Here is a 19,830-nt window from a genome sequence, read left to right on the forward strand (position 1 = left end):
ATAACTTACACAAGGCAGGTAATTGTAGTCATTAGTTTATTTATTTACAACCCATGTCTAGCATGGTGGAATATTTAGATTTGCTTCAGACGGTCCACTGCACCTGAAAAAAAAAAAATAGAAAAAAATAAGTTTTAGTTTTTACCCAATTTCAAGACCTTTGCAAACTATAAATCTCTAAAGGCCATGTTCACACTGCTGCAGAACAGAAGGGACATACAAATGGAATATAAACATACGAATTACCATCCAAAATGGATCCATTACAAAACTGATGCAAACAAAAGCAGAGGCGACATTAAAGGGGTCAGTCTAGGTTCTGTTAAGTGTCACTCTTTAGAACAGAAGTAATTCTGAACACTGCACTCCTTCCACTCCAAGAGTGAACACAACGGAACCAAATTAACCCCATAATACTAACTCATAGGTCCCTATGCTTGAGATATACAACAATTTTTTTGTGCAAATTCCATTTAAATGTTCCTCCAAACTGAACAAATGAAGTGTCAAGAAGAAGTGTTCAGACGACGTGTGAACATAGCCTAAGAGTGATATGTGCATCAGAAAGCGTTTACAGGATCATGAATTTTCATAGTTACATGTCATCATCACGTGCACATATGACTAATTGGAAACCCGCAGTACTCAAGTGACAATCTGCTCGTCTGTAAAGTGCAGTCCATTTATAACAAAGTGAGGGAGCAGTCACGGTGCTACTCCAGGCACGCAGCGCTGCTCCAGATCTGCCACACTAGGCCCCTCATGGATGGGAGGATATTCATTCTCTGAATATTTTTACAAGTCTATTTAGTCAATGTAAATTACATCGGTAATTATTGTTCACTGCTAATTTATTTGCACATGACATCGGCCACGATGGGTCTGTGGCAGCTCCTTTGAATTAGCCGGCTTGGCGCTACAGTGATTGGCCAGCAAATCAAAAGGAAAGGCAAGAGGCTGTATTCCCTCTCCCATTCCTGCAGCCACAGACGACCTTCATGACCGATGGAATGGGACGTGCACACTGGTTCACACCAGCTCTAAGAATTATCTATTGTAGATATCCAAATGAAGACCGACGGGAACATATGCAGAGGAGAGCTCTTTAGCCAGGTTTGCAGTTTCAGGTTGTAGAGCCACTTGGGTTTTGTCTCTCAGACCAGTGTACAGGTATTTCATAGTTATGTAGGACATTACTGTCCTTGAAATAACTGGCAGCTGACAAGAGGTCAGGATCTCAGCCCTCAGTATTCTAGACAGAGGGAGGAAGCTCAAAGATGCAGTATCACCACTTTCATCCCATGTGGAAACGTACTGTGGGCAAAACAAGGAGTATTGTGCAATGTGCTGGGGGAACGTAGAGTAACAGGCTTTAATTTACCAAGTAACGGATCCTCGTGATACTGAAACTTTAAATAGCAAATTAATTGGCTTTCCGAATATAGAAAGCCATCCCCCGGTCTAGCGACGGGTAGTGGATAATCCCAGTGATCCTGCGACAGCCAGTACAGAGCTCAGCCATTTCCAGCAGTCTCACTGACAACGACTAAAGCAAAGGCCGAGCGTGAGCACCTCTGCTGCTTCATGACGGGGTTCTGCAGAGGCCCATTTTTAGGATCACCGGGGGTACCAAACGTTATACCCGCAGCAATCACCAAATTATTCTTTAATGATATAGACTGGGGATAACTTGAAACTGATGAAACTCCCTTTAACCCCTTCAGCCCCCGGGTATTTTGTGTTTTTCCGTTTTGTTTTTTTCCCCCTCTTTCTTCCGAGAGCCGTAACTTTTTTATTTTTCTGTCAATCTTGCCATATGAGGGCTTGTTTTTTGCAGGACGAGTTGTACTTTTAAATTAAACCATAAGTTTTACCATATAGTGTACTGGAAAACTGCAAAAAAATTCCAAGTGCGGAAAAATTGCAAAAAAAAAAGTGTGATCGCACAATAGTTTTTGGGATATTTTATGCACAGTGTTCACTATATGGTAAAACTGATGTGTCATTGTGATGCCTGAGGTCAGTGCGAGTTTGTAGACACCAAACATGAATAGGTTTACTTGTATTTAAGGGGTTAAAAAAAATTCACAAGCTTGTCCAAAAGAAGTGGCGCACGTTTTGCGCCATTTTCCAAAACCCGTGGGGTTCTCATTTTTCGGGATCTGAGACTTAGTGACGGCTTACTTTTTGCGTCGAGCCGACGTTTTTAACGGTACCATTTTTGTGCAGATGCTACGTTTTGATCGCCTGTTATTGCATTTTGCGGTGACCAAAAAACAATTTTAGCGTTTGGAATTTTTTTGCCACTACGCCGTTAACTGATCAGATTAATTGATTTTATATTTTGATAGACCGGGCATTTCTGAACGCGGCGATACCAAGTGTATATTTTTTTAGCCCTTTAAATTTCAATGGGGTGAAAGGGGGGTGATTTGAACTTAGTTTTTATTTTTTTTTAAATTTTTTAAAAATTTTTTTTATTTTACTAGTCCCACTAGGGGGCTATAGCGTTCAGCAATCCGATCGCTCTGCCCTATCTGCAGATCACAGCTACAGAGCTGAGAACTGCAGATTTGGTACTTTACTTTCAATGCCGGCTGTATTCCGGCATTGAGAGGAAGTGACTCATGTTAGCTACAGGAGTCATCACATGACCCTGTGCTACCATGGCAACCACCGACAGTCACAAGACTTCCGATGGGGGCGGGGTAAGTCACTGTCATGGCAGCGCGCATATACATATCTGACAGATTTTGGCAGCGAGATGTAAGGGGTTAACGGTCGCGGGTGGAAGCGATTCCACCCACGACTTGCAGGCACACATGATAGCTGTTGAAAACAACTGATATGTGCGCGGATCGCCGCGACCTGCCCACGGCAGGGGGCGGGGATTAACCTCACACGATCCATGACGTACACAGTATGTCATGGATCGTTAAGGGGTTAATAACGTCAGCACTTTCTAGCATCTAAAAACACTGACACCACTCGCCTCACTAAGTAAAATCCTGCAGTTAGTAGCTAATAAGAGGTGCGAGCAGTATGACTATATAGTCTATGACAGACAGGACTGGAGCTGCATAGGATTCCAATAAACTGAACCACACAAATGCCCACGGTAGTACACCCAGGTCACGTACCTTTACATTCTCTTCATTCAAGTTACTTTTTCAACAGTTGATGTCTGACAATGATAAAGGGAAAAGTGAAACCGCTGCCGAAGAAGACTGTCATCATGGCTAGAAGCCTCCACTTGTTCTCAACTGAAAAGGGAAGGTTCTGTAAAGAAAGGACAAAAATGGGAAAAAGAAATGAGCAAATGAATGAAACAAAAACTGTTTAACATCAGAAGACAAAAAGGTTTGCATATGTATGAGGTGGTAAGAAATGGATGTTAGGCCGGGGCCACACGGGGCACTACTGAGATCCTCACGTGACTCTCGGCTCACGCTGGCAGCACAGCAGGAGCCGAGTGTCATGCGAGTGTCACTGCGACTGAGATGCGATCGGACCTCAGCTGCGAGGGGCAGGCCGGCAATGAGGAGGGGCAGGCCAGCGATGAGGGGCAGGCAGGCGCTGCAGAGGGGAGGGAGGGATTTTTCTCTCTCTCTCCTCTGTAGCCGGCTATTGCCATTCTTGCGGTACACCGGTGTACCGCGAGTGCAGAGCGATCTTTCTTTTGCCCCATAGACTGGAATGGGTGCGAGAAAAAGTCTCGCACTACAAATCGCAGCATGCTGCGATTGTTTTCCCGGTCCGATTGGGGCAGAGAAAAATCGCTCATGGGTGCTGGGACATAGGTTAATATTGATCCGAGTGGAATGCGATGTTTTGTCGCATTCCACTGGGTCCAATTTTCATGCCGTGTGGCTTAGGCCTTACTACCTAACTTGAGTTATCACAACCTGAAATGACAGGCCTGAAAAAGAATCTCGACACCTAATCTGAGAGCAAGAAGACATACAGTGATTCCATTCCAGTGATGTGTCCCTTACTGGGCTGTTTGCTGGAGTTTTGATAGTTTTATCAGCAGCAGATTATCACTGGAGGACTAGTAATCCTGCTGTCATGTAGTCCTCAATATTAATGAGCTCTGTATAACCTCACCGCGGATTCGTTGTAGATTGAAAGCAGCCAAACAGTGGGGTGGGCGAGGGTTACACAGAGCTCAGCATTCAGAGAACTGCTAGATCTGCAGCAGATAAAACAGAAATTTTATCAAAACTGCAGCAAAAAGCCCAGTAAGTGACGTCACAGGTAGCAGGGTCCCTTCTCCCTACATCGTGCTGCTCTCAGATTAAAGGGGTGGTTCACCCATTTTTTTTATTTTCTGTAGGAGTTCTACTTACCTTTCTAGGCGTTTTCTCCATTGTCTTCTGTTTCCAGTTCTGGCACTGAGCGGCGCTATCCTGCACGCTCAGTGCCGGACACATGACCCCCTGGAGCTGTGCCCGCCAGTATCCTCTGACGTCCCGGCATTTCCGGGCTCTCAAAACAAGACGGGTACGTCAGAGGAGGCTGCACCACTCAGATTGAGTGACAGGGCTGTGGGCGGTGACTACCGCACATCACAGCCCAGTATCGAGGGGAGGATCCGAAGGACGTCAGTGTGGAGCCGGCGTCCTGCAGATGGTGAGGCACGGGGCGCCAGTGTGCAGTACAGGGGGGGAAGGGGGGGGGTGGGGGGGGGGGGGGGGAAGAGGTTCTTCAGCTGAATCCCCCCATGCACGTAAGTATGTGCTCACACTCTCCACCCGCCCGCTCTGCTGCGATGTCAGGAGAGCGTCCGGTGTCGGGCAGTGTGATCATCTGCTCCTCCCAGCAGCAAGACCCTGACAGGCATGTCACCGCTGTGCTCTGCCACCTGTCCTGCTGCATGGGACCAACTGTCTGCACTCTGTCACCTGCACCACAAGTCACAGAGTGGAGACAGAGCACCTCTGCCCCCCCCGTTCTTTCCCCACTCTTATCCCTCTCTCATCTCCCCTCTTTTCCCGCGCTCTTTCCCCCCCCCCCCCCTCGCGCTCTCTTTCCCCCCCCCCCCTCGCGCTCTCTTTCCCCCCCCCTCGCTCTCTCTCTCTTTCCCCCCCCCCCCTCGCTCTCTCTTTCCCCCCCCCCCCGCTCTCTCTTCCTCCCCCCCCTCGCTCTCTCTTCCTCCCCCCCCTCGCTCTCTCTTCCTCCCCCCCCTCGCTCTCTCTTCCTCCCCCCCACTCGCTCTCTTTTCCTCCCCCCCCACTCGCTCTCTTTTCCTCCCCCCCCACTCACTCTCTTTTCCTCCCCCCCCACTCGCTCTCTTTTCCTCCCCCCCCACTCGCTCTCTTTTCCTCCCCCCCCCCTCGCTCTCTCCTGGCATGGTCAGTACAGAATTCTCTCCATCGTGGAGGGGTGAGAGGGAGTAATAAACATGGAGTCCCTACTGTGTCTGTGTATTTATTTCTAATAAAGTATTTTTCTCTTTTTTAAACCCTTTATTGGAGGAGATTCTTAATGGCCAGGTCAAACTTGGCCTGACATTAAGAATCTCGGGCTTTATACCAGCTGGTAAAACATAGCTGGTATTAACCCCTTATTACCCAGCGTGCCACCTGCCACCAGGGCCACTGGAAGAGTTGGATACAGCGCCAGAAGATGGCGCTACTATGAAAGCGCCATTTTCTGGGGCGGCTGTGGACTGCAATTCGCAGCGGGGGGCCTAGAAAGTTTGGGCACCCTTCACTGCGGATTCCAATCCCCAGCTGCCTAGTTGTACCTGGCTGGACTCAAAAATTCGGCGAAGCCCATGTCATTTTTTTTTTTTAATTATTTCATGAAATAAAAAAAAAAAAAAAGGGCTTCTCTATATTTTTGGTTTTCAGCCGGGTACAAATAGGCAGCTGGGGGTTGGGGGCAGCCCGTAGCTGCCTGCTGTACCTGGCTAGCATACAAAAATATGGCGAAGCCCACGTCATTTTTAAAAAAAAAGTTCAGGCAAAAACCTTTATATAAAAAAAAAAAAAAATGCTTCCCTGGATTTCTATTGCCAGTGAAAGTAACACCAAGCAGCGGGGGTTAGCAGCCAGTAGCTGCTTGGGTTACCCTTAGCAATAGAAAATGCAGCGGGAGCCCACAAACAATGTGATTTTTTTTTTTAGTGAATTTTAAAAAAAATCGACATGGGCTTCGCCCATCGAGCACCAGAGCATTTTACTGCTCAATTCATCCCAAGTAATCAGATGACTCCAGTGTCGGCCGATTACTTGTTCTGTGTCCCCCTGCATCCATTGCAGCATGTACGGGCTGTGAGGTCAGCTGAGTTCAGTCCAGCACTGGAGTCAGCTGATCTGAACGCAGCTGAACTCCAGCCTGCACACACTGCGATGGATGCAGGGGGACATAGAACAATTAAGGTCTAAGCCACACGGCGAGAAAAACAGCACGAGAGGAGTGCGATCAAACATCGCATTCCACTCGGACCAATATTAGCCTGTGTGTTAGCGCACATGAGCGATTATTTTCTCCGCCCTAATTGGACCGAGAAAACAATCGCAGCATGCTACTACTGTAATGCAAGACTCTTTTACCCATTCAAGTGTATGTGGTGAGAGAAAAAAATCGCACTGCACTTGCGGTACATCGGTGGACTACGGAGGCGAGAGGGAGAGAAATCCCTCCCACCACTCCTCAGTGCTGGCCCACGCCTCGAGTGGCGGACCGCCACCCGCAGCTGAGGTCTGATCGCAGTCGGACCTCAGTCGCAGGGACACACGCATGACACTCAGCTCTGCTGTACTGAGCGTGAGCCAAGTGTAATGCAAGGGGATCGCAGTAATCCCCGTGTGGCCCCAGCCTGATCGGCCGACACTTGAGTCAGCTGATCTGCTCAGCTGAACTCCTGTACACACAGCCCGCACACGGTCACATGTGACCGGCAGCAGGCAGCGACTGCTATTAAGGCTACATTCACATGACCGTTCCGTTTTTTGCGGGCCACAAAAAACGGTCCTTTTGTTTCATGGATGCATCCTAGTAGCATCCGTGTGACATCTGCGTGCCTTCCGGGTTTTTTTGCGGACCGCAAAAAACGGAAGCAGCAAGAAAGATAAATAGATGAGTAGATATAGAGATGGATAGATAGATAGATATAGAGACAGAGGGATAGAGGGATGAATGAATGAATGGAGGGCTGGATAGATAGATAAGAAAGACATATATAATGTCCTACCCCCCTGCATATTCTAAGCTGGCACCCTTTTGTGACTGTCATGTGGCACTAAGGTGCTTAGTCTTGTATTTAGCCAAAAAAAAAATAAAAAAAAAAAAAAATGACATGCGGTCCCCCTATCTTTTGTAGCCAGCTAGGGTAAAGCAAACGGATGCAGCATGCAAACCACAGCTGGCAGCTTCACCTTGGCTGGTAATCCAAAATAGAGGCCCCCCCCCACACTGTTATTTTAAATTAACTAAATAATTTAAAACAAAAAACACGGGATCCCCCGAAATTGGATCACCAGCCAAGGTAAAGCGGACAGCTGTGGTCTGGTATTCTCAGACTAGGGAGGTTCACCGTTATTGGACACTCCCCAGCCTAAAGATAGCAGGCTGCAGCCGCCCCAGAAGTAGCGCATCCATTAGATGTGCCAGTCCTGGTGCTTCGCGCCAGCTCATCCCGTTGCCCTGGTGCGGTGGCAAACGGGGTAATATATGGGGTTAATACCAGATGTGTAATGTCACCTGGCATCAAGCCCTGGAGTTAGTGATGTCAGGCATGTATCAGATACCCGACATCACCAACCCAGGCAGTAATTAAAAAAAAAAAAAAAAAAGACAACAAACATTTTTATTTGAAAAAACACTCCCCAACACATTCCCTCTTTCACCAATTTATTAGAAAGAAAAACAAATCCAGGTCTGGTGTAATACAAGGGGGTCCCACGATGATCCATACCATAGTCAATGTCCCAGTCAATGAAGAACAGAATGTTACACTTAGAAAACAGTTTAAAGGTAGTATATCAAATAGTTACACCCAAGCCTACCTCAATTAGTATGTCTAAAAACAATTTTTAATGAAAGATTAAAACAATTTAGAATTCCACCTGTGAAGTGTGACACACACAAAACATCCCAGGACCATGATACAGCCTCAATAGTATTCACCTACGGAACACAGCGGTTGTTCCAATTTTATATCACTCTTATGGGATTCAACAGTTGGAAAAATCTCTAAATGACCCTCCTTCTCTCTTTCCTCTACCTGCCAATGGAGATATAACCAAGGTTACACGCACCCTAACGGTAAAAAGGTGCCCCCATTCCTCGGCGGCTTTCCCTCCTATGATATCCCTATGCTCCCTTCTTATCGGGTAGTCTAAGGGGTTATACCATCAAATAGTGAGGGAATATAGAAAATAGTATACACTTATCTGAGATAATTCAGGTCAAAAATTGGTTAGCGTTTGTTTCTCCCTTGAGGTGAAGGTGTCTCGGCTTTCATGGTCCTCAACCCAATACTATAAAATCACAAAGTCTCGACGCGTTTCTCCCCATTACATCCACTGGGGTTCATCAGGAGACGATATTTAATAAGGGGCCCAATCGCCAGAGAGTTTTCAGGGGGCTACTTGTTCTGCAGCACGCACCTCTCCATGCAGATGTATCGCATGGACCAAAAGCCGTGCAGTGACCTGAGCTAACATCAATAGGTCAGCCCAGGTCACTGCAGGGCATGACGAGTGCTGCTATCAGGAGGTAAGCGAGGAATATTACCTGCGATGATCGCTGAACTGACAGCAGCGCTGTCACCGAGTTCAATGACCGCCGCCTTCAAAAACAAAGTATCGCGAGCGGCCCGTGACGTTACCACTAGTCGCAGTCTCGGGTCGACAGCGAGAGGTGATGTGACAAGCGGCGGACATAGAAGGTAGTGACGACCGCTGACGTCAGGAGGGCAGGACTTCATCACCGTATGTAATGAACTTACTAACCTCCTGACGGTAGTGCTTGTCATCCCCGCGGCTGCTGACACTGCAGTGCGGGCCCGCTGCTGACACTGCTGAGCGGGCAGCTGCGGGGCTGGAGCGGGACACTGACTGCACGGGCACCCAACGGAAGTCACATGGAAGTGCTTCCGTGTTGCTTCCGGGAATATTGCGGACCCATTGACTTTTATTGAGTCACGGTTCGTTATTACGGAACAGAATAGGACATGTTCCATAATAACGGAGCGGACATACGGCATCCGATGTGTTTTTTTTTGTAGGATCGGATGCACATGGAAGTGCTACTGCGTGCCATCCGATCCTACACAAAAGACATTGAAAAGATGGTCCTGTCTGTGGGGCCGCAAAAAAATAAGAATTATTCTTACCGATAATTCGGTTTCTAGGACCTTCCACGACAGCATAGGAGGTTGTCTCTCCACGCCCTAATTGGGACAGGAAGTTCAAGAGGTTTAAAAGGACCCTCCCACCTCCCACAGCCAGTGTCTTACAAAGAATCCATAGCATATGAGAAGTACTACACATTCAGGAATATATGAATACATAGGGGAGGGAATTACCTGCTGTCGTGGAAGGTCCTAGAAACCGAATTATCGGTAAGAATAATTCTTATTTCTCTAGTCCCTTCCACGACAGCATAGGAGGAATACCAAAGAATTGATACCTAGGGGGGGGACCACAGCCTGCAGGACTTTTCTGCCAAAGGCCAAATCCCTGTTGGAATCCAGATCCAGACGATAATGCTTCGTGAAAGTATGGAGCGAAGACCACGTAGCCGCCTTGCAGATCTGCTCAGGGGAGGCCCCTGCCCGTTCGGCCCAGGAGGCAGAGGTAGCCCTGGTGGAGTGCGCCGTGAATCCAGTAGGTGGAGAGAGATGCTGAGCGAGGTATGCATCTCTAATTGCCTGCACAATCCAGTTGGCGACTGTACTCTTAGCCACCTTCTTGCCCTTATTGCGGCCAAAGGGCTGGATGAACAGGTTAGAATCAAGGCGCCAAGAAGCAGTAACCTCTAGGTAGTGCAACACTATCCGACGGACATCCAAAGAATGAAACACTTCCTCACCCGGAGTCCGAGGATTCTGACAGAAGGAAGGCAGGACGATGGACTGCGAACGGTGAAAATCCGAAACCACCTTGGGAAGGAAGGAAGGGTCCAGCTGAAAAACAATGCTGTCATCTCTGATGGTCAGGTAAGGTTCCCTAACAGACAAAGCCTGAAGTTCGCCGACTCTGCGAGCAGATGTAATAACCACAAGAAAAGCAGTCTTGTGAGAAAGGGAACGAATGTTACAAGAGCACAGAGGTTCAAACGGAGACTGAGATAGCCCTGTAAGGACCACATTGAGATCCCAGCGAGGCGTCAGGACCCTCTGACGTGGACAGAGTCTACTAGCGGACACAAAGAACCGACGGATCCAACGATGATCTGCCAGAGCCGTGTCAAAGACTGCACTGAGTGCTGACACCTGAACTTTCAGGGTGCTAGGCCTAAGACCTAAGTCTAAACCACTCTGGAGAAAGGCCAGAATCTGCGCAATATTAGGCCGAAGAGGGTCAGGAGGCCGAGAACCACACCAGGAGGAAAATCTCTTCCAGATTTTGTTGTATATACTATTAGTCACAGGTTTACGGTTCTTCTGTAGCGTAGCCACAACTTTGTCAGAAAGCCCTTGGGCCTTCAGTGCCCGGGCCTCAGAAGCCAGGCAGCCAAGTTGAGTTTCTGGGGAGCCGGATGGAAAATCGGACCCTGTGACAGTAAGCTGGGGTCCGAACCTAAGAGGACTGGGCCGTCGATTCCTAGCGTCATGACCAGGCTGTACCAACTCCTCCGGGGCCACAGAGGGGCTACCAGTATAGTTGGGACCCCCTCGTCTCTGATCTTCCTCAGGGCCCGTGCGAGAAGAGGAAGAGGGGGGGGGGAACGCGTAAGCGAGGCGAAAGGACCAACTGTGGCAGAAAGCGTCTACCCCTAACGCCTCGTCCCTTGGGTTCAGGGAGAAATATGTTGCGACCTTGCGATTCCCTGCCGAGGCAAAGAGGTCCACCTCTGGTGCACCCCATCTTGCCACTAGAGAGCAGAACACCGCCTGATCCAGGCTCCATTCCCCTGGATGAACATCCCGACGACTCAGGAAATCCGCCTGAAGATTGAGGGAGCCCTTCAGATGGACCGCAGAAAGGGAGAGCAGAGATTGTTCTGCCCATTGAAAGATTCGGGAGGATACTGACTTCAGGGCGCCTGAGCGTGTACTGCCCTGATGGCGGAGATGTGCCACTGTTGTGACATTGTCTGAATATACCAGGACGTGAGAGTCCCGGACGAGGTCCTGAGCCGCAAGGAGGGCTTCCCTGACTGCCCTGAGCTCCCTGTAGTTGGAGGATTGGGAGCTGACGTAAGGACTCCAGACCCCTTGAAATGGGGAATTTGCCACCATTGCCCCCCATCCTCGTAGGCTGACATCTGTGGTCAGTGTAACCAGGGGTTTCTGAGTCCAGGCAACCCCCACCTGCAGGTTGGCGGGACTCAGCCACCAGAGAAGGGATGAGGAGACGGACTCCGAGAGGCGAAACCTTCTGTTTAGGGATGACGGGAGTCTGTCCCAATGTGCCAGGATATGATCCTGGAGACACCGAGAATGGGCCTGAGCCCACCTGACTGAAGGAATGCAGGATGTCATGGAACCCAGAGCTGACATAGCCGCTCGAAGCGTCGGGCGAGCCTGCCTGCGAAGCTTTGATATTTTGGCTAACAGAGCTATCCTGTGGCCCTCTGGGAGAAAAGATGCCTGTCTGTCGGAGTCCAGCAGCACTCCGAGAAACTGCCGAGTGGAGGAGGGGGGGTGACTTCAGGCCAGCAAACATTTCGTCCTGGATTGAAGGAAGAGACTGCACTTCCTCTAAACCCATAGTGCTCCGAACTGCCCCAATAAGATCCCCCAACTCTTCTGAGTGAAATAGAAAGGACTGGTCAGACCCCCCAGATGGAAATCCTTCATCAGGACCCTCAGAGGTGGAATCAGCGTCCTCCTGATCAGATGGGGTCGACTGGAGTCTCCTCTTTTTTGGAGGAGAGGGTCCAGGAGCAGGGCCAGGAACAGGAAGGGAGGCCAGAGAGGCCCTAATCTCCTGTTTCATCATGGACCGCAACTCATCTATCAGAGATGGTTGTTCGGCCCTAATAATCTGGTCCGTACATTGCTGGCAAAGCTTTTTATCCCATACTGCAGGGAGCTTCTTTATACAGATAGGACATTTTTTAATTTTTTCCACTCTGTCAGGTCTATCAGGCTTATCGGACTTGTCAGCTTTTTCTGACTTCTCAGGCTTCTCTGATTTTTCATTTCTGTCAGTTTTCTTGGTGGCCTTGTCCTCCTAGAAAACACAGACCATAGAGCCATAAATCATCTGATGAGACCTATGTCCAAGGGACCATCCCCTCCATACTCACAGTAGCAGGGGGCACACTGGGTTCTGCAGATGCAGCTGCAGCGGAAGACATGACAGGGAGCACGGTTGCTTACCATGATCTGATGTCTTCGTGGCAGCCCTTATGCAAAAGGGCCTGCCCCCCCAGTGACGGTGCACGTTCCCCGCCTCCCGCATCCGGTCCTGGGCAGGCCGTGTCACCGTCGGCGTGCCTCCACGCTGCCTCCGCAAACCGGAAGCGCTCGACCGGAAGTCCGCAAGACCGGAAGTCCCGCCCCCGGGAGCACTTCCGGATCGCTCCGGCAGCGTGCATGCGGGAAGCGGCCGGCGGCTCAGGGAGGACGCCGGCCGGAGAGCTCAACAGCCTGCATCACCCCTCAGGAGGATCCGGAAGGCTGGAGCAGTGGTCCCCCACAGCGTGAGGGAACAGCAAGGGAGGAGCGGTGAAGGCCCGACCGATGCTGTCCGGCTTAAGGTAACAGGGGAAGAAGGGAAAAAAAAAAAAAAAAAATATACTGTAGTTCGCCGGCCACCACAGCATAGGAGAAAAACAAAACCTCTCCATGCCCCATGGGGACAGGAAAGACACTGGCTGTGGGAGGGTCCTTTTAAACCTCTTGAACTTCCTGTCCCAATTAGGGCGTGGAGAGACAACCTCCTATGCTGTCGTGGAAGGGACTAGAGAAACAGGAACTGACCAGGACACACGGAACGGTCATGTGAAGGAACCCACCTGCAGCCATTGCAGCGTGTGCGGGCTGTGAGATCAGGAGTCAGCTGACTCCAGCGCCGGGCGATAAATTCTGTGTCCCGCTGCAGAAGCATCCGGTAAAATAACGGTTGCATGCGCTGCACATTTAATCCACAGGATCCGGTCATATGCGGTTTGCGGATGATATGGACGACAGACTAGGCAAGAGGGAAAAAAAGCAATATCACCCCCTCACTTTTTTTCCCCAATTATTTTTTTCACATGTTGCGCCGGCTAATAATCAATTTCTGTACACACACACACACACACACACACACACACACACTTTCTTCCCCTGGTTGTGTGCAGAGCTGGCAGCTTCGGATGTCTGTGTGATTTCTCTCATCCACACAGGGAAGAGGCAGGGAGGAGGCTTTGGGTGGAGATCTGAGGGGGGTGTGTTAGATAAGCTAGACACCGCCCTAGAACCACAAAGAATTCTGGAACTTGTTGGAACTGAACACAGGAAGTCAGAGGAGAGATTAACCCCATCAGAGCTGGAGCCAGCAATGAGCATGTGCTGCTAGTGCACAATAAAACCTAATTTTGCTGAAAAAACATAATAGATGTGTTGAGGGGCACATATTAGCAAGATTTATAAAAAAAAAAAAAAAAAAAAAAAAATCAGTTTTGGTAACTGGACAACTTCTTTAAAGAAGAAAAAATAAAATCTGCCGAGCCAATAGGAGAACACTTCATGTTTGTACTGTTCTGACACCGACTTCTCAAAAGGGACATGAGAAGTCAACCTCTGAAAACTTCTCAAACAAAACCTCACAGTTAGTGGAGGGGGGGGGGGGACCTTTAGAAATAGGGAAAACAAAGGAATTGTATAAGATATAATTACAAAACAGTTTAGGGGGTAAGGCTAATTAGAAAATACATATTAGGTGTCAGATCACCCCTTTAATTTAAAGGGAATCTGTAAGTAAGGCCACCCCCTAACCATATATATGGGCAGGCAGGTCTGAACGTTAAATCCATTAAATGTCATCCACATGACGTGTGAAAAATAACTACACACAGCCCTGCAGAGAGAGGCTATGTGCACACTAGAAAAAGGATTTTTCTTAAGAAAATTTCTTGAGTGAAGGATTAGCGCACCTGCGTTTTTACCGCTGGTTGCTCCCTGCGTTATTGTGCCATTATCTATGGTAACCAACGCAGTTAGCTGCAGAAAAGAAGTGACATGCTCATTCTTTTTCTTAAGAAAATCTACTGAAAGAATTTTCTTAAGAAAAAAAACTGTGCGCACAGCTAATTTTTTTTTGCCATAGGTTTGGCTGGGGAATGTCTGCAGAAAGGTTACAAGAATTTCAAGAAATTTCTGCAGCAAAAACGCAGGTAAAAAAGGCAGTGTGTGAACACAGCCTAAAGGCCCCGTCACACTAAGCAACATCGCTAGCAACATCGCTAGCAACATCGCTGCTAACGAACAACTTTTGTGACGTTGCTAGCGATGTTGCTGTGTGTGACATCCAGCAACAACCTGGCCCCTGCTGTGAGGTCGTTGGTTGTTGCTGAATGTCCTGGGCCATTTTTTAGTTGTTGCTCTCCCGCTGTGAAGCACAGATCGCTGTGTGTGACAGCGAGACAGCAACAACTAAATGTGCAGGCAGCAGGAGCCGGCTTCTGCGGAGGCTGGTAACCAATGTAAACATCGGGTAACCAAGAAGCCCTTACCTTGGTTACCCGATATTTACCTTTGTTACCAGCCTCCGCCGCTCTCACTGTCAGTGCCGGCTCCTGCTCTGTGCACATGTAGCTGCAGCACACATCGGGTTAATTAACCCGATGTGTGCTGTAGCTAGGAGAGCAGGGAGCCAGCGCTAAGCATTGTGCGCTGCTCCCTGCTCTGTGCACATTTAGCTGCAGTACACATCGGGTAATTAACCCGATGTGTGCTGTAACTAGGAGAGCAGGGAGCCAGCGCTAAGCATTGTGCGCTGCTCCATGCTCTGTGCACATTTATCTGCAGTACACATCGGGTAATTAACACGATGTGTGCTGTAACTAGGAGAGCAGGGAGCAAGCGCTCAGTGTGCGCTGCTCCCTGCTCTCTGCACGTGTAGCTCCGTGCGGTGGTAACCAAGGTAAATATCGGGTTGGTTACCGATGTTTACCTTAGTTACCAAGCGCAGCATCTTCCACGCTGCGCTGGGGGCTGGTCACTGGTTGCTGGTGAGCTCACCAGCAACTTGTGTAGCGACGCTCCAGCGATCCCTGCCAGGTCAGGTTGCTGGTGGGATCGCTGGAGCGTCGCAGTGTGACATCTCACCAGCAACCTCCTAGCAACTTACCAGCGATCCCTATCGTTGTTGGGATCGCTGGTAAGTTGCTTAGTGTGACGGTACCTTAAGTGTAAATCTACAATATGTTCATTTATTCTGCAGATTTAACTGTCTGCAGTACAATCTACAAGCAGCTCATGTGGATTGCAGAAGATTCTTTCCACTCAGGTTATGGGCCCTGTGGACGCTCAATCACACTGCAGCACATGGTGAGGTGTGTGGGAGTGTGACTTACAGGTGATCACATGTAATCTTCAATGAAGGACTCGCAGACCGCTCACGGTGAGATGATACATAAGCTGAGATTTGGCATAGAGAGGACATGTTATTTTTCTGCTGCCAGCTTTGTACAGATACTTGTGGTATCAGCCCTATTTGAACTTAACCCTTCAAATGTAAATGTCAAATTACATTTGAAAAAGGCTTGTGGGATAAAATCATCAGTGTGGATGCCGGCATTGGACTATATACACGGGAAAACTCATCTAGTAACTGTGTGCCTTTAGGATGCCGTCCCTAGAGGGATCATCAGTGTGTGTCAGTTAGGCTAAGTTCACATTTCCGTTGATTTGTATCAGTCACATGCGTCGCTTGACGCATGTGACTGATGCGCTGTTCAACGCTGTACAACGGATGACAAAGAACAGAATTCTTTGTCGAATTCCGTTGTGTGCGGGGGGCGGAGTTCTGGGGCAGAGCCGAGCGGGGGGCGGGGCCAGGCGCTGAGGATGTCAGTGGAAGTGCTGCGGTCTGCATGGCTGGGGACAGGTGAGTATCTGTGAGTGAGTGAGTGAGTGAGTGAGTGAGTGAGTGAGTGAGTGAGTGAGTGAGTGTGTGTGTGTGTGTGTGTATGTATGTATGTGCACATGCAAAGTGCGGGAGGGGGCGGAGCCGAGCGGGGGGCGGGGCCAGGCACTGAGGATGTCAGTGGAAGTGCTGCGGTCTGCATGACTGGGGACAGGTGAGTGTATCTGTGAGTGAGTGTGTGTATGTGCATGTATGTATGTATGTATGTATGTATGTATGTATGTATGTATGTATGTATGTATGTATGTATGTATGTATGTATGTATGTGTGTGTGTGCACATGCAAAGTGCGGGAGGGGGCCAGACGAGGGTGTCAGTGCTTGTCTGCATGGCTGGGGACAGGTGTGTGTGTGTGTGTGTGTACATACATGTGCGGAGTGCGGGAGGAGGCGGGGCCGAGCGGGGAGGTGTCGGCCTCCCTGCACACGTAACCAGCCTAAATATCGGGTAACAGCAAAGCACCCGATATTTACCTTGGTTACGGGCCTACACCGCTTAGTGCTGGCTCCTTGCACCGTAACCAGGGTAAATATCGGGTAACCAACCAAAGCTGGTGACGTGTGCAGGGAGCCAGAGAGCATGCGCAGCGAAATCCGACGGATCTCGCTGCTCAAAAAACGTTACATGCTGCGTTCCTCCCGCCCGGCGGTCAGTCGTTCCACGACTGATCAGTCGGGCGGAGGGTGCAACGCAGCATCATCAGTCACAATCCGCTGCTCATACAAGTCTATGGGAGCAGCGGAATCCGCTAAACGGATTCCGCTGTTTACAAGAGCAGCGGATTGTGACTGATAGATTTTAGCGGAAATGTGAACTTAGCCTAAGATTGACCAGGATTTTCTTATGTAACCTAAAGCCAGTGCTATACTGGCACTATCATGCTGAGTCTCTAAATACCTGTAATGGTCAGCTCAGATATTTAGGTTTTGAAATCCAAGAAAGTAAAGTTTGTAAAATGAGCAGCTTCTTGAGTGACAGCTGCACTGGAGCAGATCATATATTCATAATTATCTCCTCCCTCTGTTAGAATTAGCATAAGTATTATACAAACGACTCACTTTGTCTAGCAGGACCTGTGTGAGGTCATACCCATGTGACCAGAAGGGGCGGGGCCTCAGCCACCAAAGCTGGATACCAGGTCACATGGTTATGTCTTCACAGGCTAGTTTCACACTAGCGTTGAACGGTATCCGTTGCATTGCGTTGTGTTACGGATGCAATGGATGTGTTGCATATAGTGGCACAACAGATGCTACAAAACAGAATCCGTTTTTAATTTTTTTTTTTATTTTACAGTTTACCGGCGGCAGACTATTGTGAACGATCAGCTGATCGCTCGGCCACCGAGAATGTGTGCGGGGGGAGGAGTGCGGAGTGGATGGAGCCATGGCGCTGAGGACAGATGAGTGAGTATGTATGTATGTATGTATGTATGTATGTATGTATGTATGTATGTATGTATGTATGTATGTATGTATGTATGTATGTATGTATGTAGAGTGCGGGAGGGGGCGGAGCCGAGCGGGGAAGTGTCGGGCTCCCTGCACACGTGGCCTGGGTAAATATCGGGTAAAGCACTTTGCTTGGTTACCCGATATTTATCTTGGTTAGGGGTGCAGGGAGCCAGAGAGAGCATGCGCAGTGAAATCCTAAGGATTCCGCTGCTCAAAAAAAACGTTACATGTTGCGTTCCTCCCGCTGGGCAGAAGCAACGCAGCATCGCCCAGCGGAAGCAACGCAGGTCCTTTTGGCACAGTCATCCATACAAGTCTATGGGAAACAGCAGAATCAGTTAACGGGTTCCGCTATTTTCCAAAAGGGCGGATTGTGACGGAAGGAAAACAACGCAAGTGTGAAAGTACCCTTAGGACAGAGTGAATAGTTTATGATTTTTATGCTAATTCTAACAGAGGGAGGGGATAACTGAATATATCTGCTCCTTTGCTGCTGTCACTCAAGAAGCTGATCATTTTACAAACTTCACTTTCTTGGATAGCAAACCTAAATATCTGAGCTGACCATTACAGGTCTGTATAGAATCAGGCTGATAAAGCCAGTGCTATACTGGCACTAAGTTATATACAAAAATCCTGGTGATTGGTTCCCTTTAAAACTGCCCAGTGGATATAAACTCCTGCAGAAGAGTGGGAAAGCCACAGATATGAAGAACAGGGCCCTGCAGTGGATCAAGTGTCCCTCATACACAGCTGTCTCATTCATTGTGCATCCCTCCATAGACATAAAAGGATCAGTGGGGGCCCACGTCACCAGACCAGTTGGAGGGGGGGGGGGGTTGCACACTGCAGGACCAGTTGGGGGTTTGGTGTACCACCAGATACTTCACACAATGACCTTTACAGCATTTTTCAGTTTGAGGAGAAAGCTCAACAGAGATTACATTTTATTCCTACACTTTCAATTAATCTTAAATATATTTATTTATATAGCGCTCTTAATTCCATAGTGCTTTACATACACCACTGTCCCCATTGGGGATCACAATAAGGGACAGGTCTGCTCCCTTTCAGCTGCATAAGTTAACACAAAGCCTCCATTACAGGGATTTCCCAGGCAATGTCTATCCTCCAGCGAGGCAGAGCACCGGCTCCATACACCTAACATGCGGCCATCAGAGGTGACCGCTCACCCCAGGTGTCAGCCCCACGTGGTCTTATACAGGCGCACCAGCCAGGCACCTCCTTACCAGGCCCGAGTCTCCATGGTGACGGCTGCCCGCCGGATCAGATCTTCACACACTGCTGGCCGGCTCCTCACAGATATCCGCCATCAGCACTGCCCGCACATAATCCAGGGGTACCGCCATCACACCGGACAACCCACCCCGCACACAGAGGCCTCACAGACACCACATAGGCCGCGCAAACATACAGAAACCCCGGAAATAACCGCCATTACTCGCTCTCCTCATGTACCTTGCCCGGGCCCTCCTCATAGTGGCCGCTGCGGCGGATGGTAGAGGTGGTGAACCTGCGCACAGCCTGACCGAACATGATGGCTGACAAGGAGACTCTGCGCTCCGGCTGTAACCTCCAGCTCTACTACTTCCGCTATAGCGAAGGGAGGGGCCGGAAGCGCTATCCGGCTGTGCTACCGGTGAATTCTGGGATGTGTAGTTTCTGACTTTTCTCTCACCCATTAATTGTTATAGTGGCTGAATGGCAGAAAACTACATCTCCCGCGGACCCGAGCGCTCTCTTCCGCTCCGTCGTGCTCGCTTAGTACGTGCAGGGCGAGAACGTGCAGGACTGAAGGTCAGGAGGACGGAAGGTTATCGGCGTGTTCGCGCTAAAACTTGGTTCAGGCAGAGCAGAAAGAGGAAAATGTCAGAAGTGACCTATAAACACTAAAATAGGAGTGCACGGCTTGGAAATGTTGAAACTCATTATCTGCACATAAAGGAATGGCATCAAATAAAGAAAACCTCAACCCCAATCAATGGTGTAACTAGAGGCTGAAGGGCTGGTGCAAAATTTTGAGCCTACACATTTGTATGTATAGGCCCTTGTCTAAATTCTATAGACATACGTGTTTCCCTCCTCACCCATATAATGTA

At 49.1% G+C, this 19,830-nt stretch overlaps 1 protein-coding gene and 1 non-coding gene across 2 annotated transcripts; both read right to left on the reverse strand.

Annotated features, from left to right (window-relative positions):
* Positions 1 to 22: 22 nt before the first annotated feature.
* On the reverse strand, positions 23 to 19,334 carry COX7C (cytochrome c oxidase subunit 7C). The gene is made up of 3 exons (XM_075325130.1): positions 19,190 to 19,334; positions 3,141 to 3,279; positions 23 to 103 (listed from the first exon to the last, which is right to left on the reverse strand). The coding sequence occupies exons 1-2, from the start codon at positions 19,265 to 19,267 to the stop codon at positions 3,163 to 3,165; spliced, it is 195 nt and encodes a 64-aa protein (XP_075181245.1). The 5' UTR covers positions 19,268 to 19,334; the 3' UTR covers positions 23 to 103; positions 3,141 to 3,162.
* On the reverse strand, positions 557 to 618 carry LOC142258798 (small nucleolar RNA Z39). The gene has a single exon (XR_012727871.1). It is a non-coding gene; the product is annotated as a small nucleolar RNA Z39 (small nucleolar RNA).
* Positions 19,335 to 19,830: the final 496 nt, after the last annotated feature.

This window comes from Anomaloglossus baeobatrachus, chromosome 1 (genome assembly GCF_048569485.1).
Source record: "Anomaloglossus baeobatrachus isolate aAnoBae1 chromosome 1, aAnoBae1.hap1, whole genome shotgun sequence".
Taxonomy (NCBI): Eukaryota; Metazoa; Chordata; class Amphibia; order Anura; family Aromobatidae; genus Anomaloglossus; species Anomaloglossus baeobatrachus.

Excerpts from the sequence above, each read along its gene's own strand:
- COX7C (XM_075325130.1), bottom strand. The coding sequence starts at position 19,267 with ATGTTCGGTCAGGCTGTGCGCAGGTTCACCACCTCTACCATCCGCCGC. Across the intron at positions 3,280-19,189 it reads ATGAGGAGGGCCCGGGCAAG|AACCTTCCCTTTTCAGTTGA; the intron begins GTACATGAGGAG and ends CTTTCTTTACAG.